The sequence below is a fragment of the Emys orbicularis genome, chromosome 1, assembly GCF_028017835.1.
Source record: "Emys orbicularis isolate rEmyOrb1 chromosome 1, rEmyOrb1.hap1, whole genome shotgun sequence".
NCBI classification, from domain to species: domain Eukaryota; kingdom Metazoa; phylum Chordata; order Testudines; family Emydidae; genus Emys; species Emys orbicularis.
The window spans coordinates 121060136-121079534 of record NC_088683.1 but is presented as its reverse complement, the minus strand read 5'-3'; the positions used below and the strand labels follow the sequence as shown (position 1 = coordinate 121079534).

At 43.6% G+C, this 19399-nt stretch overlaps 1 protein-coding gene across 1 annotated transcript in view; it reads right to left on the bottom strand.

The window, feature by feature from the left end:
• Window positions 1-16996, bottom strand: part of DERA (deoxyribose-phosphate aldolase) — a 102608-nt gene extending 85612 nt beyond the window's left edge. Inside the window, exons 1-2 of the mRNA XM_065406133.1 lie at window positions 16866-16996; window positions 969-1066 (exon numbers count right to left, since the gene is read on the bottom strand). Coding sequence (XP_065262205.1) covers window positions 969-1066; window positions 16866-16896 — 129 coding nt within the window. The 5' untranslated portion in view covers window positions 16897-16996. The remainder of the gene's footprint in view (window positions 1-968; window positions 1067-16865) is intronic.
• Between the last annotated feature and the right edge of the window lie 2403 nt (window positions 16997-19399).

Below are 19399 nucleotides of genomic sequence, written 5' to 3'. Positions count from 1 at the left end.
AGCATCACAAGTTTTGACAAGAGGGCTGCCTCCAGCCATAAGCTCAAAAATGCCAATTATAATGTAACAATTTCCTAATTCAGTGTTTAAAGTTTTCAGTTTATTCCTAGAGATAAGCCATTTTTACCTATTCTATGATTCTTTACCTATTCTATGATTGTTTTATACAGCTGAACATGTGTAGTTTTTCTTTAAGACACTACCACAACTTCCTATGGGTCAAGTTCTGCCCTCCAATAGGGCTCCCACTGGAAACTCCGAAAGCTGTGTGTGTATTTGAAGGCAAAATTTGGCCAAGTCTTGGGACACTCTTGCACCTTGCCAGGTTTTCTATCACAGGGTCCAGTTCCATACCTTTTATGTATGTTAAACATTTATTAATGCAAGTCGCCCCTCTGAAGCCAGTGTGACTCCTGGCAAAATACTGCTCAACATGCGTAAGGGTTGCAGAATCAACTCCCTTAACATGCATGTTGTACCAATTTCTTTACCAAGAGTTCCACAGTAAGTTGCGTATTCTGAATTATACATAACTGGTTAAGCAAAAATCACACATGCGGGATCGTTAAGGAAAAAAACAGTTAGGTAGGTCAAACTTGACAGGGACCACAATCATATCATACAGCTTTAAAAATTAAAAAATTAGACTTTGTAGAGAGATCTGTCTGGGAAACAGAATAAATATGCTTGGATAGTAATATACAATTTAATCCACTCATGAATAAAGATGCCTGAAATTCATTTGTAGTTTGGCCACTCATGAGTTATCAGGTTTTTAACTTTTTTGGATAAATGCATCATCTTAGTCCAACTCATCATCATCAAATACAAATTATTAAAATAAGACATGGACAACTGCAATCTTTTAGGTTTACATGCATCTTGAATGAAATCCAATACTACAGTCTAGAGAGGGGAAATGACTGCTTTAAATATACAGAAACAGAATGCTTAAAAAGAGCACTTACTTGCCAATCCTTTTTCACAGTTCTTCGTGCTTGAATTTGTTCTGCATGCCTTATAACTGCAGGTTGATTCACTTGCACTCTTGAGATCGAGCCAAGGTCTAGGAAGAAGACTCCCATTAATTTTAGTGTATTTTTAATATATTTTAATGGTATTTTAAAAGGAAAGGTCCTTATAATTCAAGTCCTTTGAAGGTAGCTTTGGACTCGTGTGCCCCTTTAAGGACTTAAAGGTCTTTCACCAATGCAAAATATTAAAAACCCCTTTAGCGTGACACCTTGTCAACACTTATTCAAGGGAAGGGTCTATGAATCAGATGTATATACTGGCTTTTTGTTTCCCTTTAAAACTTCTGAGTTAATTTAATGGTGTTGAAGGATGGCAGATTGCTAGTCCTGGACTCTGAAATCTTCTATGCCTATAAGACGTACAGCTCAGAAAATGGCAATTCAGTTTCCTCACACTGCCCACCAGTGTGCTTCACTAACCTCTGACTTGTCCCTTGAGGGGCAAGATTGTGCCCGTTCAACCTTTGGCTGCTCTGCTCAGGCTGCCAGTTATAACCAATTGTGATGTGACCACTTGTCTCCTGGGATCTATGCTCATTCCATCACCTTTCACCAAAGCTACCACCCAGTGCCTGTGATGGTAAGGAGTTTGGGTCACTATTGTCCTAGGCGAATTTCAACTAGCAGCCTACAGATCAGGCCCTGTGTTTACCATTTCCAGAATCATCCATTCTTTGAAAAAACACACACACACACATGCAAATTGACTCTCTCAAAACCTATGAGATGCTGCATACTCCCTAAGAGGTGCTAAGCACTCTCAGCCTTTAAGGAAATTGAAGGCAGAACATTCAAAAGTGGGTAATGATTTGGATGTTGGGTGCTGGGCATCCACAAACTGCAAGTGAAGTCAACAGGAGCTCTGGCTTCTCCCCAACTCGGATAGTCAGGCCTAAGCTGTTCCAAGCTGAGCACCAAAAATTGGAGGCACCCAAATGAACATCCATTTTTGAAAACATGCTAAATAGCAAAGGAGAGCTGAGGGCACTCAGCACATTCCAGGATTAGGCCTTCTACATCTTCAACTTTGAAACTTTCATTGGCATGACAATGCAAATGTTTTAATTTGAATTAACGTTCACTTGTGTACATATCCTCTTGATCAAATAATGAGTCAATGATGAAACTAAAGGCAGATGGATATAAGCAAAGAAAAATATTCTATAAATCTATGGTCAGTTAAACTCCAACTAGTTCTTCCTAAATATCTCTTGACCAGGGAATTAAGCCATGTGGTCACTCTGAAGACAACTTACCTATGGATAGTGCAAAGATTCAAAGGTAAGATTTCCAAAAGTGACTAGTGATTCCGAGTGCCTCCATTTTTTAAAGGCCAAATGGAGGTACCTTAAAAGGGCTTAATTTTTCAGGAGGTAGGTGCTCTGCACTTTCCGAAAAATCAGGTCCCTTTGAAGAGTCTTAAGTTGAACACCCAACAGCTGAAGCAACCAAAAATCACTAAGCACCTTTGGAAACCTTGGCCCAAGTCTTTTTCCTCATTGGACTCTAGGGTTGATGATGACCAGCTAACACATTTTTAAAGTTGTTAAACCTTGTCTATGTTTGCGTTTAAAATCGTGTTAGTTCAAATATATTAGACAATACATTTTTAAGCACAGCCCGTTTTCCTAATTTATACATGACCTGGGACTTTCTGGAAGCTCAAGGAGGAAACAAGTGCGACTGGGAGGTTAAGGGGAGATGTGGTGGGAACGCAGAACAAAGGCAAGAAACCAAGGCCTGGTCTATGCTAAAAAGTTAGGTCGACTCAGTTATGTTGCTCAGGGGTGTAAAAAATCCATACCCCTGAGTTATGTAGTTAAGGCAATCTAATCCCCGGTAGAGACAGCACTAGGTCAGTAAAAGAATTCTTCCATCCATCTAGAAACTGCCTCTCGAGGAGGGAGATTACCTAAACCGATGGGAGAACCCCTCCCGTCAGTGTAGGTAGTGTCTACACTGAAGCGCTACAGCAGGGCAGCTGCAGCTGTGCCGCTGTAGTGTTTTAACTGGGTTTATCAGCAGATTAACTGGAGACATCTGTACAAAGCTAATAGCATGCAAAAGTTTAACATCCCACCAATCCAACATTTTCTTACTACCATGTATTTATTTACAGATAATTAAACAAGCAACAAAGACATAGAGAAAACACTGGCTGCAAGCAGAGAAATCAAAATGAACAAAGTGTGTCAGATGTAATTCTAGAGAACAAATGATCATTTACAAATTTGTAATGTTTCCATCAAGACTGTAGCAGCATTCACCATACACATCCACTTATGCTTTAAAATCAGAGAGGAAGGAATTTATGTAATTGCAAACACATTTTATAACAGAAGAACCTCAATGATTCTGCATTGGCTAAGTCAAAAACCTGCACATTCAGAGGAACAGCACTCTGGTCTCGCCCCACATCTCTGAAAACATCGGAAAGTGCTATAGCTATATGTTCTTATAGCCTGGGGTTGGTGGTAGAATTTTCATCCCTTTAAGAATTTTTGACAAATGAAATGCAACTGGAAGACCTTTGAACATGCACATATAAACAGTTTAACTATAAGGTAGCTGATCCCTTAGGGCTTGTACACACTAGCACTTACTTTGGTATAACTTTAAGTCTCTCAGGGGAGTGGAAAAGCCACCCCCCTGAGCAATATAAGTTACACTGACCTAAGTGCCGGTGTGGACAGCGCTATGTCAACAGGAGAAGCTCTCCCGCCGACTGGAGCACCCACGGGAAAAAAATAGTGGGTGCTCAGCACTCACCAGCCACAGCTGATCAGCAGTGCCCCCAAACAGTTGATCAGCGGTGCCCCCAAACAGCTGATCAGTGGCTGGAGGAGGGCAGAGAGCAGTGAGCAGGTAGGGGCCTCAGGAAGGGGGCAGAAAGAGACAGAGCGAGAGCAGGGCGTTGCGGGAGGGGATGGAGTGGGGGCAGGGCCTCGGGGCAAAGCAGGGGTGGAGCACCCCCGGGGAAAAGAAAAACTCAGTGCCTACGGATGGGAGAGCTCTCTGCACTAGCAGTGCTACAAGGGCGCAGCTACATCGGTACAGCTGTGCTGCTGCTGTAGCAGTTCGTGATGTTGAGACCCTGAAGTGATCAGTGTTCCCAGAAGCCATTATATACAATGTTTGACTTAGTCTACAGAGAGGAATTAAAACATGGATCTGTGTCAGAGCTGTGATTCTCCTCCTATGTGCCTAGTGTACAGGCAGAATCATTAGACCTTGCTGCAATTTATCAAGACTCCTGATAACTTTAGTACCTACTGGGGGCAGCACAACCTTTCAATCCCTTTGGAAGATTTGATCAATTCTTTTAGAAGCTCAGTACCTCGTCTGAAATGCTTTACCTCTTCTCTAATAAGACCTACTGTCCACAGTTACTCTGGCACTGGACGGCAAACAGTGAAGAGTCCCCTTTGTTCATAATGTCCTGATTCTTTCCAGACTCACTCACTCACTGAAAGACAATTGAGTTGATCTGTCAGAAAATTAACTTTGTATCACTTCTTCATGGAGCTAAAAAGTCTGTCGTAACACATGACTGCTTGTACAGAATATGGAAAGTATGCAGAAGAGGAAGGATTGGAATGTTAAATCCAATTTGTTACAAATCGGTAATTCTTTCCTTTTGTGCTATCTTATGCCATAAACCTAAATCTGACGGAGTGTGAGTCTACACAGCCAAAGCTGTGCACAGGTTAGCCTACCAAAGTGACACAACAGCAGTGAGGACAGCACAGCACGGACCTCAGAGTGGGCTAATGAGCCGAGTACGTACCCAGGGACCATGCAAGGCTTGTGCTACCCACACTGCATGGTCTTCACTACTATTGTTATCTACACTAGCTGGATTCAAGCACGCTTGTGTCAGCTAGCCTGCACACCGCTTTTGCTGTGTAGACAATCCTTCGGGGGGTAAGAAGAAACTTCCCCCGTGGACAAGTTATTCCATTATTATCCACTTTGGAGTCTTTAGCAACTTTATCCGATGCATCGGATACTGGGCATTTTTAGGGACATGATACTGTACTAGATGATCTAATCTGGTTATGGCAGTTCATATGGTCCAAGTTAACCCATTGGTCAAAGCTACTGAGGAACTCTGGGTAACTTTCTCTGGGAGGGAGAATCACAGACATATATTTGAGGAAGTAACAAGCATGTTAACAGATATATTTGTTTTAAACAAAGGACACAACTGAGTCTGTGCCATTCGAGAGATGGCTGGACAACTGAGGAAAACCAACCATCCCATTAAGGGATTCTTCTGTTAACTCAACTTATGTTTTCAGTTTTCCCATTCAATACCCCCTTAAAAAGTCATCTGCTCAATATTAATTATCATTACTAGTACAACACCGAGAAAGCATGCCGGGTTCTTACCAGAACAAATAAAACAAGAGCCCAGATTTTTACAGATTACAATGCTGAGCAGAGCAATGCCTAAATACCTTTAAAAATCTGGACCAAAATCCCTGCCAAGAAGAATTTACAATGTAATATTAGACATGTGAGGCAAAGTGTGAGGGTAACAAAAAATTGTAAGGGATGTGGTGTGGAAGGACAAAGGTTATGGTAATAAGCAGGAGCAGATGGAGTCTCCAATGCAGCACAGATCCTTTCTTCAAGCACACATCTCTATTAATTAAGAAGGGGATGGGGAAGAGAAAAATAAATAAATATGTATCAGCATAATCATCTTTAAATAGATTTTCAAAGTTTCCCATGTGGGATCTTACCAGACCTTTAAACATAAATGTCTTTATTCAGAAAAAAAAAAAATCAGTCTCAATCCTAACTTTTGTCTATTAAAATTCAGAACATAACCATTATTTTAAACAGAACTGTTTGCCTTGGATTTTCCCCCACACACTGTATGATTTAGAGAGTCTGGCTAGGGAAAACTATATTTAATTAGGCTCATTAACCTTGCAGTGTGAACACTCCTTTTTTAAAAAAAAAATAAGTCATCTGCTAGTCATCTGCATAGTCATGTGGCTTCAGGGATAAAAGCAATTAAAGCAGCTACATTACAGCTAATTAGCCAATATTCTGTAATCACTCTCTTAAAGTTTACTTTTTCCTCTGAAGACATCTGAAAACCTTCAAAACTGTAGTTAAAGTTTTAACAGGAAAACCATTCCCTTTTGAATTGGCAACACAAATCCAATAATACTAAGCTTTTCCATCAGTAACAAATAAATAAAAAAATCTGCTTCAATACATAACCTTATAAATACCCAATCTACATAACCCACTCTTTTTTTAATGCAGATTTGCGCCTGACCAGAAGTTGGACTTTTATTTAATCCCTTTGAACAGCTAAATTGAATGCTTAAAAATAAAAAATATTTTTTTTTAAAAGATAGTGTTTGCATTTTTAGTGGTAAAGTGAGAAATTCAACTAAACATAGTCCAAATCCAGCCTCCCACACTCATTTACATAGGCCTAATGAGTTCAACAGAACTACAAATATAAGTAACAGCTCAAGGATCAAATCTCATAGTGGAATGTGTTAAATTGCTTACCACGTAAAGTGGGTTTTGAGGTTTGATTTTTTGAGTTAGAAACTATAATCATGTGTGACATTTTGGGTATCACCCAAACCAGTAAGGGGTTCTGTCACTGCATACATTGTAACTCTGGGGGCCTTTGTGCTGTGCAGCGGTTGTTCAAATTTCTGAAACCAGCGTTACTTTTGGCAGGGTGACACTAACAACTAACTCTTCCAATCCCAGGTCTCCCCAAATATGTCCATTGCACGTTCTTAATTACCAAACACTCAGACCGTCACCCTTTGGTTCGTCATCCCTGAAGGCATGAAGTCAGCCCCTCAGTTACCAGCTCACTTTGGCACACACACTCTACACATTTGCACAATTGAGACCCACTTGGGATAAAAATAAACAAAGTCCATTTAATAGAAAAACTACAGATCCAAGGATGAAATAGCAAAGGAAAGCAAACATACACAAGTTACACAGAAAACTAACATAAAGATGCAACCTTTCTGATTAGATACAATTCCCCTTTCTAAGAAGTGTTACCTATTACCTTAAAAGAGTTTCTTAGCCTACTCCCTAGCTATACAAAGGACTCAGGGGTTGTCTACACTGGCACTTTACAGCGCTGCAACTTTCACGCTCAGGGGTGTGAAAAAACACCCCCTGAGCGCTTCAAGTTTCAGCACTGTAACATGCCAGTATAGACAGTGCACCAGCGCTGGGAGCCGCACTCCCAGTGCTGGTACCTACACCCCTCGTAGAACTGAGCTGAGCTCTCTCCCAGCGCTGCACCGCAACTACACAAGCCACATTAAAACACTGGTGCGGCAGCGCTTTAGCGTTGCCTAGGGTTACCATATTTAAAAAATAAAAAAAAAAGAGGACACTCCACGGGCCCTGGCCCCTCCCCTTTCCCACCCCGGCCCCGCCCCACCTCCACCCCTTCCCTGCCCCAACTCCGCCCCTTCCCCAAAGTCCCCGCCCTAACTCCCCCTCCTCCCTCCCAGCCACATGAAAAGGGCTGCCCGAGCGCTACCGGCTTCACGGTTTGCCGGGCAGCCTCCAGACCCTGCGCCCCCGGCCGGCGCTTCCCCAGCGCAGCTGGAGCCCGGGAGGGGAAGCGCCCAGCCGTATGGTAACCCTAGCGTTGCCAGTGTAGACAAGTCCTCAGCATTCACAGACAGCCTGGAAACTAACCCCCAAGTTCTGGATACTCTTCAGTTCAAACCCCTTCATTTTAAAAGGGGGTTGAATTTTGTTTCCACCTCAGTCACTAAAGATATTTAAAGTGGGGACAACTCCTTCCTTTCTTAGTTCCTGAAGATTGGGGTTTTCTTTTCAATTTCAAGCTGTTCCCATTTGCTCTGGTGGTTCCTTACTGTTTTTTCCTGGCCTGGACCAGGGGCTAGGTGCTCAAAGCCAGTCTGGTTTGGTTGGGGAGGCAGCCCCACTTCATGCCTGATTGCTTCACTGCCCTGCTGCGGGGTGATGCTGAAGTTGCACTACAGTTAAATTTTTGTATATAGATAGATAAGATAGATATACACCACACACATATACACACACCCTTCATAACCATATCCTATCTCATGATTAAGTTTTTATGTATTACAAGCTTTCATACAAGATCTTACTCTATATATTGTCACAGTAAAATAATATAGTATGCAATCAGTTGGTTTAACTGCTTATTTTGGGGGGGTTAAACCTTCTGTTCTCTTGTTCGGGTGGCTGGGCCCTGCTTGTCACATCATGGTAATACAGTGGTCCTTGCTCCCCATGCTAGGCTTCCAGCAGGGCTGCAGTCATCTCTGTCCTTCCATGGCCGCAGTCTAACTGGATCCATGCAGGTGACCCTCGCACGCATAGACAACCCCATTGACCTCAAGGGGACTCTGCATAGTTGCAAAGATCCACCTACTCAAATCCAATTATTATCAGGCATGTTAGGAATCTGCAAGAGCTCCTGTATTACACACAATCACACAAATTACTTTCCACGGGTCAAATCGATCCATTCTAAAATTAGAGCTGGTCAAAAACATTTTAAACAACTCACAACAAAATTTTAAGTTGTCAGTTTTGCCAGGTTCAAAACAGACCTATTTTTTATTTTGGTGGGGGTAGGGGGGGTAGGGACATTTATCAGATTTTTTTTTCACATTACCTAAAAACCTAGTTGCGGGGGGGAGGAGGGTTGGTAAACAGAAAAATGTTGATAATGGTTTTTACAAAAATGTCATGAGAAACGTGCACAGAGTCAGAACTACATGAAATTTTTCACCACGCTTTCAGCTAAACCACAGTTGAAGCTGTTTCTGGAAAAAAACAAAGGCCATTTTTCAACAAAAACTCTAGTTAAAAATTGTCCACCAACTCAACCTAAGAGTATTTTTACAAATATTTTCATTCTTTATCCTAGAGGTGGGGAGAGCAGTGCTAGGTGTTGGAATAACCCTGGGCAATGTGGAGTCCCCCATTTCTCCCAAGGCATAGAGAACCATGAGTTACTATAAAGGCACACACACATGTAAAGAATGCAATCAGGAAACAGGTATGAAAACCTAAATAAAATTACATTAAACAAATGTCAAGGTTGCAAAGTTGAGCACCTAAAAGTTATGAAATGACAAAATTAAGATTGCCTGTGCTCTGAACTCCCCTTCTCCCCGCCCACAGCTCCTTTCCCATCCTCTCTCAAGCTCCTTCCCCGTCCCCAACCCTGCAGCTTTTCATCCTCCCCCATCTGCATTCCAGTGAGGTTGCATCCTCCTACTCTACCATGCTGCCTTGATGCCAACAGAAGGCACATTGAGAGCACAAGAGACAGTACTGTGAATCTCAAGAAATCAAAAATCATGAGTTGGCCCCCAAAAGTTTGGCCAAAAAAATTACAATTTTAAACAAAAATTTTTTTGCACAGTCTGTCCTTTGACTTTTGAACTCCCCCTGCCCCTCCCCAGTGTGTCGGGCAATCAGTGGTGCCCACTCTTCCAACTGTATTGTGGCCCTTGCTTCACGATCTCTCATCCCCACATCTGCCCATCCATCTGCCCAGCATTAAACCTGTCCCTCAATGCCCCCTCCCCCAAATTCTATCCCTCCCCTCAGTTCAGCCTCCCTACTCCATCGGACCTCAACACCCTCCGTTCAGCCCCACCCCCGGCAACCTCCACCATCAGTCCAGCAGCTCCCACCCCACTCAGTTCAGCCCCCTCAGGCAACCTTAATAGGCAGTGCTACCAGCCCTTCTTATAATAATAAAATAGAGCATCCAGTCTTAAGCAATGGTTAATGTTTAATGCTTCAAAGGAAGACAAAGAAATAAGTCCTGAATGAGAAACCATAAGCCAGTTTCTACCCTGCTCTAATATTAGTTTAATAAGCACAAGAAAACATTAATGTTTAATATTTAAATCAAATGGCCAATCACAAAAAATCTTCAATTTAAAAATTAAGCCAATAGAATGATATTTACATCCTTTGTAAAGCACTTTCACATCCACTAATGAAAATCACTATATAAAAGCTAGGTATTAATAATACATAATAATAAATAATAATAATATGCTCTCTCAAACAAGGATGCCACACTGCATTATATAAATGCCACTTTCCAAAAGGCTAGATTTCACATGTAAATGGCTCAGAAATGCCAACTATACAAATATATACCTTTCAAATAAACTAGATTATATTCCTGGTGGAAAAATCCCTCCATCTACTCTCAAATTTCTGGGCTGAGGAAAATGGGAAGGATTTTATTTGTTTGTTTGTTTAATATCCAAGAATGAACTTTGTCCTCAGAATAGGGTGACCAGAGAGCAAGTGTGAAAAATCGGGATGGGGGTGGGGGGTAATAGGAGCCTGTATAAGAAAAAGACCCAAAAATCGAGACTGTCCCTATAAAATCAGGACATCTGGTCACCCTACCTCAGAATTACAATGATTACTGTTTTGCAAAGGCAGAGAATGATGTAATAATGATGAGAGTGCAGGATTGGTAGCCACATTTCCTGGGTTCTAGTCATAACTTTCCCACTGATTTGCTGCAGGATCTCTCACCCCACCCCCATCTGCTTGGGGCTAATCACTAGGCACCTAAGTTTGAAAACATGGCCTAAAAGTAAGGCACCTAAATAAGTGGCATATTTTTGTAAGGTGTTGAGCCCGAGCTCTCACTTACTAAAGCTCACAAGGGAAGGTTTATTTCTAGACGCAAGTCAAGCTCTACACCAGGGATGGGCAAACTTTTTGGCCTGAGGGCCACATCTAGGTGGGGAAATTGCATGCAGGAACATGAATGTAGGGGTACGGGAGGGGGTGTGGTGTGCAGGAAGGGACTCAGGGCAAGGAGTTGGGATGCAGGAGGGGGTGCAGAGTGCACGAGGGGGCTCAGGGCAGGGGGTTGGGATGCAGGAGGGGTGCAGGGTACAGGAGGGGTGCAGGCCAGGGGGTTGGGGTGCAGGAGGGGTGCAGCAGGGGCCTCAGGGCAGGGGGTTGGGATGCAGGAGGGGTGCGGGGTGCAGGCTCCAGCCCAGCACCACTTACATGGAGCGACTCTGGGGTGGCAGCGGCGTGCACCGGAGCCAGGCCAGGCTCCCTGTCTGCCCTGGCCCTGTGCCGCTCCCGGAAGTGGCCAGCATCACGTCCCTGCGGCTCCTGAGGGGCTGGGGGGGATGGCAGAGGGCTCCGCGTGCTGCCCTCACCTGTGGGTACCTCCCCCAAAGCTCCCATTGGCCACGGTTTCCTGTTCCTGGCCAACAGGAACTGCAGGGGGCGGTGCCTACAGGTGAGGGCAGCGTGCAGAGCCCTCTGACTCCCTCCCCCAGGGGCCACAGGGATGTGGTGCCGGCCGCTTCCGGGAGCAGCACGGTGCCTGCGGGGCCATGGGGGTGGCAATCCCATGGGCCGGACCAAAGCCCTGATGGGCCAGATCCAACCCGCAGGCTGTAGTTTGACCACCCCTGCTCTACACAGACTAGCTGCATCTCTGGTTTTAAGCATCCTTCTTTTTATCTTCCGTCTGTAACCTCTGTTACAAGGCGTCCCTTCTTCCTCTGATGAGGCTACCTCACATGAAAATCCCTCTGGGAGAATTATGATAAACTTCCTGGTGGAAAGTCTGTATATCAGTTTGCTAACCCCATAGTGAAACCAAATGAGGCAAGAGGGGAATGCTAGAGGCATGCATTACAAAAGTCACTCCTCCGGGGAGAATGCTTTCCAGCAAAAGTCTATTTTATTCATCTGATACAGATGTAGCCTGTGCCCCACCAAAGCAGACCAATGGTCTATCAAATCCACTATCCTGTTTCCAGTAGTCTATACCTGGTGCTTGAGAGGAAAGTGGTAAAACACGCAGATTAAGCACCTGGTCAGGGCATCTTTAGAAGCAGTGTGGGAGGGGAGAGGGCAGATTCCTTCCTCCCTGGATGCCTGTGACAGTCAGTTTATACATAAATACAAGAGATTTATTCCCCAATCTCAGCATGTATAGCTAAAAATGTTGGATTGTAAAATCCTCTAGCCCTTTTCAGACTCTGCCTTCAGTACGTGACTGTCTTGTGGCAAGCAAATTTCACAGGCTGACTGTATTCTGTACGAAGTGGTATTTCCTTTTATCTGTTCTAACTGCACCTGCCCTTAGTTTTAATCAAGTAACTATCTTCTTCTGATATTATGGGACAGTGGGGGAGGGTGCAAGAAGATGGAATTAATGATTTTTTTTATACTTTATTTTACAGAAAATAAGGAATGTAAAATTGCAGTAAACAAAGAGTGATTATATCATATGGCATGAGTTGAGGACAACAGTCTCACTTTCATTTATGGAAAAGATAGGCGTGCTATAATCCTGGCACCTTATAAGACATTTTAGATGTACACGTGACATGTTTTTGCATAGAATAGAAGAGAAAGGAAGAAATCAAATGGAATAATCTTTTAAAATTCTTTGTAAATATATTTGACCACTAGGTGTCTACTAGAAAACTTGAATCACCATCTAACGACTGTGTGCAGCAAGCACTGCCAGGTAGGCATGAGGCAAATGCTTTGCACTGCCATTGAAAAGACATTAGCACAAGCTAGCTAAGCCCTTAGAATACCTGCTGAGCCCTCCCATTTTGCATGGATCTAGGAGAAAAGGTTTGGGCAGCTGCCATCATAGCAAAGCCATGAAAATGGCAGAAACGTAAATGTTCAAAGTGTCTTTATTTTATGCTTCTGACTCTGATATGAAAAACTTTCAGGTGATCCGACCAAATTCATTCTCTGCATTCCCCAGTGTAAATATGTAATTGACAGTTAAATCACTGCCTCTTGAGAATCCATTGGTGTCCTCAGCTGCTTGTTTGCATGCTCTGTCCACACAATGCACTTTATTTTAAATGACTCTTTCTGCTTGAAGTTTATTTTACATCTAAAGAATTAATACATACAGGACCTAAGCAATCCAAAAATATTTAAAACAGCAGCACTGCAAAGTTTTCAAAAAGAGCATTTGATTTTTTTTTAATTATTATTATTTTATTTGTGCCCAATTTGGAACACCTTGGGCCCGGTTTTTTTAGAAATGCTGAGCACCCATAAATCCAACAGAAGAAAATCTGGCCCTAGGTGTCTCAGATTTGATTCCCAACACTAAAGCACTTTAACATTTGGGACACAGTCTATGTCGCTGCATAAGGAAGGTTTTACTTAACTAAAAAAAACCAGACCTGAAATATTAATATTCTTTAAGAAATGGATTTAAAACATTCTTCCAATACGCAGGCAGGAAAACCTAACATTATTTTACATTTTAAATGGCACCATTGATCCTGATGGATCCCACAGTGGTTTCCATACTATAATCTTGCACTCAAAATAAGTCAAGGAGGAGAGCTGTTTTGGAGAGGGGAAAACAATTAATTTCAGAAGGGAATACTTGCTATAGAAATGTTTTGAACATACTTGAATGTGAATTACAGAGAATGAGTGGAAATAATAAATTTATGTAGTGCTTTTCTGCTGTAGATTTCAAAGTACTTTACAAATCATTATTTTGGAGTTTTGTTGTAGAAGGTAGAAACCAAAGTATAGAACGGTTAAGTGACTTGGCCAAGGTCATGCAGCAACTCATGAACTCAGCCAGAAATAAAAACGAGGTGCCCCTGAGTTAGTCCCATAACCTATCCACCAGACAATACTACCTCCATTATATTCACTTAGATATGTGGATCTATTTGAGGACAATTTACTGAGAGGGATACAATCTGCTTTGCCTGGTAATATTATAGGATTCTACATAAACACTTCACAGTGAACCACATAGGTGATCACTATATAAGATGTGAACATTAAAGTAAGTGTTTAAAAAAAACACATGTAATCTGCATGAATAAGGTTTGCACATACCCTCCAGTATGATGGTGAGAGTCACACACTGAATATTATCATACATATGCCAGCAAAAAGATGCCTTTCAGATAGGAGAATGACTCTTTAGTGTCCCTGTCACTTCAAGTTACCCCAGATCATACACCAGGGATACGCGTACTCCTGTGAGTACACAGAGATCTTCCAGGGGGCAGGGGCAGCAGGTTTGTATAATTTTTGGTGGTGCCTAGAACGGGTCCAAGTCCTGCCCCCCGCCACCTGCCTAAGGCTCTAGGAGGGAGTTTGGGTGCGGGCTCTGGGAGGGAGTTTGGGTGCGGGAGGGGTGCAGGCTCTGGGCTGGGGCACGGGATTGGGGTGCGAGAGAGGGTGAGGGGTGCGGTGGTTACCTCAGGCAGCAGCTCCTAGGCGGGGGGGCCGGGGGATCTCTGTGTGCCACTGCCCGCAGGCACTGCCCCTGCGGCTCCCTTTGGCCTCATTTCCCTGCCAATGGGAGATGTGGAGTCGGCGCTTGGGGCAGGGGCAGCACGCAGAGACAAACCCCCCTCCCAGGGCCACAGGGATGTGCCGGCCGCTTCCGGGAGTGGCGCGGAGTGAGGGTGGGCAGAAAGCCGCCTTAGCTTCACTGTGCTGCCAGTGGTGGTGGCCGGGGGCCCCCGGGCCCTTTTAAATTGCCTGGGGGCAGCAGGCAGGGCCAGGAGACGCTCCAGGGGAGGCGCATGGGGGCGGCAGGCAGGGATGGGGGAGAGACTTGGCCCCGAACATTGGTGAAGCCGTGCCCCCGGGCCCTGAATATTCCTGGAGCACGGGCACCATGGGCCCATATAACTCGCCGGCCCTGCCACAGGGTACATCAACTCATCTAGATATTTGCCTAGTTTTGCAATAGGCTACATAAAATGCACTAGCAAATTCAGTACAAACTAAAATTTCATACAATGACTTTTTTATACTGCTTTATATACTATACACTGAAGTGTAAGTACAATATTTATATTCCAACTGATTTATTTTATAATTATGTGGTAAAAATGAGAAAGTAAGCAATTTTTCAGTAATAGTGTGCTGTGACACTTTTATATTTTTATGTCTGACTTTGTAAGCAAGTAGTTTTTAAGTGAGGTGCACCTTGTGGGTACACAAGACAAATCAAACTCCTGAAAGGGGTACAGTAGTCTGGAAAGGTTGAGAGCTGCTGCACTAGATCACAGTAATTCAGCAGCTTGCTTGTAGGAAATGCAACATTTCAAAGAGATGGAAATAAAAGATGTCCTTTTGGTTAAAGATAATGTAATGGAGGGCAACAAAAATTTTGTTACCAGTAATCTTGTGGGAAACTCAGAATCAGTCCAGGCGGGGAAAATAATCGCTTTCACTCCAGGAAAGAAAAAGGAATGTACAGAGAAAGGTGAATCCCTTGATTCACACACGAGGATGCAATGCATAGAAAAACATCCCATTCTCTCACCACCCAATAAGGATGGTGAAAGGAACAGAGAAAACATTGATTCAGTCAGAACCCTAGAGTCACAAAACAATCAGGGTAGGGAGTCCTGCCTTGTTTTTATGGCACTGTTGGCATTTGTCTAAAGCTGCTTGGAACAGCAGTGGTGACAACTCCTGAAATGTTTTTCTAAATCTTGCCCTACTGGGGTATTACTTAAAGCCTCGGGTTCTGGAGATAGATGATTCAAGTGAATCTCCGCATTCATTTAACAACAAAATATATTTCCAGTCCTCATGGTTATGGAAAAAAGCTTGACAATGTGACCCACGATTAGCCTAAAGGCTAAAGAACAAGGAAAATAAGAATAACCCATATTTTTATGGCTTATGATTTTTTAAGCCAATCTCATGATGTTGGGGGCCCTGACTCAGGATATTTGACATTTTGGGATGGTCACTACTGAAATAGTGTGAAAATCTGTTTTATAAACACATCCCGGGATTATAAACCAGGGTTGGAATCAGCCCCTTCATACTGCTTTGTGAGCAGTTGCACCCTTGGACTTTTGTTCTCACAAATGTTTATGGACAGCAAATTTTGGGCCAAGACCCCACATTTGTTTAACCAAGAAAATAATCCATTTCAGAAGAAAGCAGTTCATAAAAGTAAAGTCAACCATTGTGAAAACAGAAAAATACCGTGTGGCACAGACGACTAATCACTAAGTTCAAAGAGCAAATTCCAAATATTTAATCATCAAAACCTTGAATGATGCCATAGGCTGAAATATGCTCATAAAAGCTACTCAACAATTTTACATAATACAAAAACTCCTTTAAAACTGTGATCTCCTCTCAGACAGTGCACCAGCAGGATAATTCATCATATAAAAAGTTAGCAAGTAATAGTGCAAACAGATAGACAACCCCAAGATGACAATTCCATAGCACAACAACTTTCGAGCTTTGGAACAAAAAGAAAAACTTTCAAATGGTTTCACAGAAGTGAAACTGGGAGCGTGTAAGACATACCCCAGCCCAGTACCCTAGCCACCCAGCTAGAGAGAGCCTCTCTTTCTCTGTCCTTCCTGATGAAAGTTTTGTGGAAATTGATATGTTCCCACCTTGATTCTAACTGTTCTGGAGGGGTCCGTATGTCATGTTGTTGGGTCACAGCTGGCCCATGCTAACCTCTCTGCTGTCCAGGAGGCACAGATCTACCAGCAACAACAAAACTTGGGAGTCCCATTATTACTTCTGCACACACATCCCTTCCCTGAAGGCTCAGGCAGGGTTTGGGGTGGGTAAGATCCTTAGCGCCCCAGTGGGCTGTTGACAGCTTCACCTCCACTGGGCAGGAGTCAGTGCTGTCCCCTAGGCACCTGAACGCTGGACAATGTCTTGACTCTCTCCGTGTGTCTGCTGCACGCCCCCACCCCTCCATTACACGTGCAGGCTGCTCAGTGGGGAAGATCAGCTGCTGTCCCTTACCCAGCTCTGTGCCCGGGTTTCTAGCCGACATGATCAGCACCAGCAGCAGGCCCCCCGCTCACGCCCCGCGCTGCCCTCGGGCCAAAGCAGCAGGGTTGAGTGCGGTACTTCCTGGGTACGCCCCTGCTGAGCCCTTCGCTTCCTCCCCTCACGCGGCGGGCAGGAAACACGGATCCCGGGCTAGGCTGTTCATTCGTTCCCCCACCCAGGCTGGGAGGGGCTTGGGTGCGTTAGCCAGCTGCGCCTTCCCCCCAAACTCAAATCAGACCCTTCTGCCCGGAAGGAGAGTCTGGGGAACTCGCGCTCCCCAGTAATACCCCACCCCCTTATATTGCTGTCTGCAGGCGGGGACAGCCCGTCGTTAGCTCCTTCCCCTCCTCCATTATGCACTCGTGCGTTGCTGTCGGCATTGAAAGCAACCACTGCATCTTCCCCACATGCACAATCACACTTTGCTGTGTATGCCTCAGGGGACATAAGCCACTGCCCCAGCACAATTATACCTCGCACTCTCCATCCAGGGGATACTGACCAGCTCCCTCAACGAATTTGTTAATCTCTAAGGTGCCACAAGTACTCCTCTTCTTTTTGCAGATACAGACTAACACAGCTGCTACTCTGAAACCCCTGAATTGTTGTCGGCTGGTAGGGAATACTGGCTGGTGCCTGTTTAAATTGGTTCAAGTGTTTTGGTAAGCGCAACACCATCTTACGCTTCTTTTGGAAAAAAAGGTACTGTATAGGGCTTGGGTAGTTTCAGTTAAACCACTAGAGCTATAACATGACATTTTTTCACATAAAAATAGTGTGTGGCCTTTCTTTTCACAGCTGTGAAATGCATTTTTTATTTACAGCCTTGAATAAAAGAAAAATAAGCCATTACTCACAGCTAACCCAGCTCCTGGAATTCTCCAGACTTTAGTCTTCAGTATAAACAGCCCACAAAAAAATCTAGCTTCAGCAACATACTTTCTCTTCCTCATAATAAATCACAGCTAATTGTTTCCCTTTCTGATAAAATCTATTTTCAGTTTGTGTATGTGGCGCTCTGTACCACCGGGGAACACCCAGCACCCCCATGTTCATCCTTGTAAAATAATTGTGTGGTATCCAATGCAGTTTGTCATGTCAGGGGTCTCCGGAAGGCTCATGAAGCGCTGAGCATTGTTGTTACAGTAATGTTATAGTAAGGTTATAGGTTATAATTTCATGTACATAGTTATGGGCTGAAAATGTATCCTCATGCCTTAAAATAAGCCCAAGCAAAAACTCTCCAAGAGCAGAGAGATAGTTCACACCTCATCAGGGCAGGTATGGGACAAACCCAGTCTCACAGGAACAAAGAACGCTGGCCTAGGCAGCAACAAAAGGATCTGTTGGACTCTCCAGTGAGTCACCCCCCTTCCTTTGGCCACTTTGGGACTGCGATGAGGTAATGCTCACCTGACTCTGAAGGGGGGGCAGGGAGCAAAGCCAAGAGGGAAGAAAGAACATGATAAAAGGAAGAGACATTTGCCAGGCTCGCTCTCTCTCTTCCACCGACATCTACAGCCACCACACCAAGCGACTGATGTGCTGATCAAAGGGGAGAGCCTGGCTAAAGGACAATCAGCCAGCCCATGATGAGAAGCATCTAAGTTTGTAAGGGCACTGAAAGTGTTAAGAGAAGCTTAGAATGCATTTTGCTTTTATTTCATTTGACCAAATCTGACTTATGTTTTGACTTATAATCATTTAAAATCTATCTTCCATAGTTAATAAGTCTGTTTATTCTACCTAAAGCAGTGCATTTGGTTAAAGCGTGTCAGAGACCTCCCTTGGGATAAAAAGCCTAGTACATATCAATTTCTTTGTTAAATTGACAAACTCATAAAAGCTTGCAGCATCCAGTGGGCATAACTGGACACTGCAAGAGGGAGGTTCCTAGGGTTGTGTCTGGGACTGAAGATATTGGCTAGTGTCATTCAGTTGCACAATCCAAGGAGCAGCTTACATGCCAGAGGCTGTGCGTGAACAGCCCAGGAGTGGGGGTTCTCACAGCAGAGCAGGGTAAGGCTGGCTCCCAGAGTGAAGGATTGGAGTGACCTAATAGATCACCGGTCCAGATAACACCAGAGGGGAATGTCACAGCATACAAATTTAAAATTTGTTAGACCTTATTTACCTTCCCTATGCACACATTTTTCAAAGTTTGTAAGAATATGGTCTCACACCCAAAACCTTTTTATTTATGATGGCTGTTTTGGCCCCCATCCTTTGTTCCAGCACCAGAAACTGCAAAATCTCACTTCGATAGGCCACTGCAAGAGAGCAGGGGTCAGGGCTACAAGATTTTGATACATCATATAGAATTTGGATAGTATTTTAAGCTATTAGGTAAAGACCAATTTAAAAATTAGATTAAAAAGCAACTATGTACTTTTCAACACAAACTTCAAGATGTGATAGTTTGAAAAGCTAAATTCCAACTAACTGGAATTGTACCTGATTTTTTCAGAAATGTTGAGAACACAATAGCTCCAATTGATGCTAGA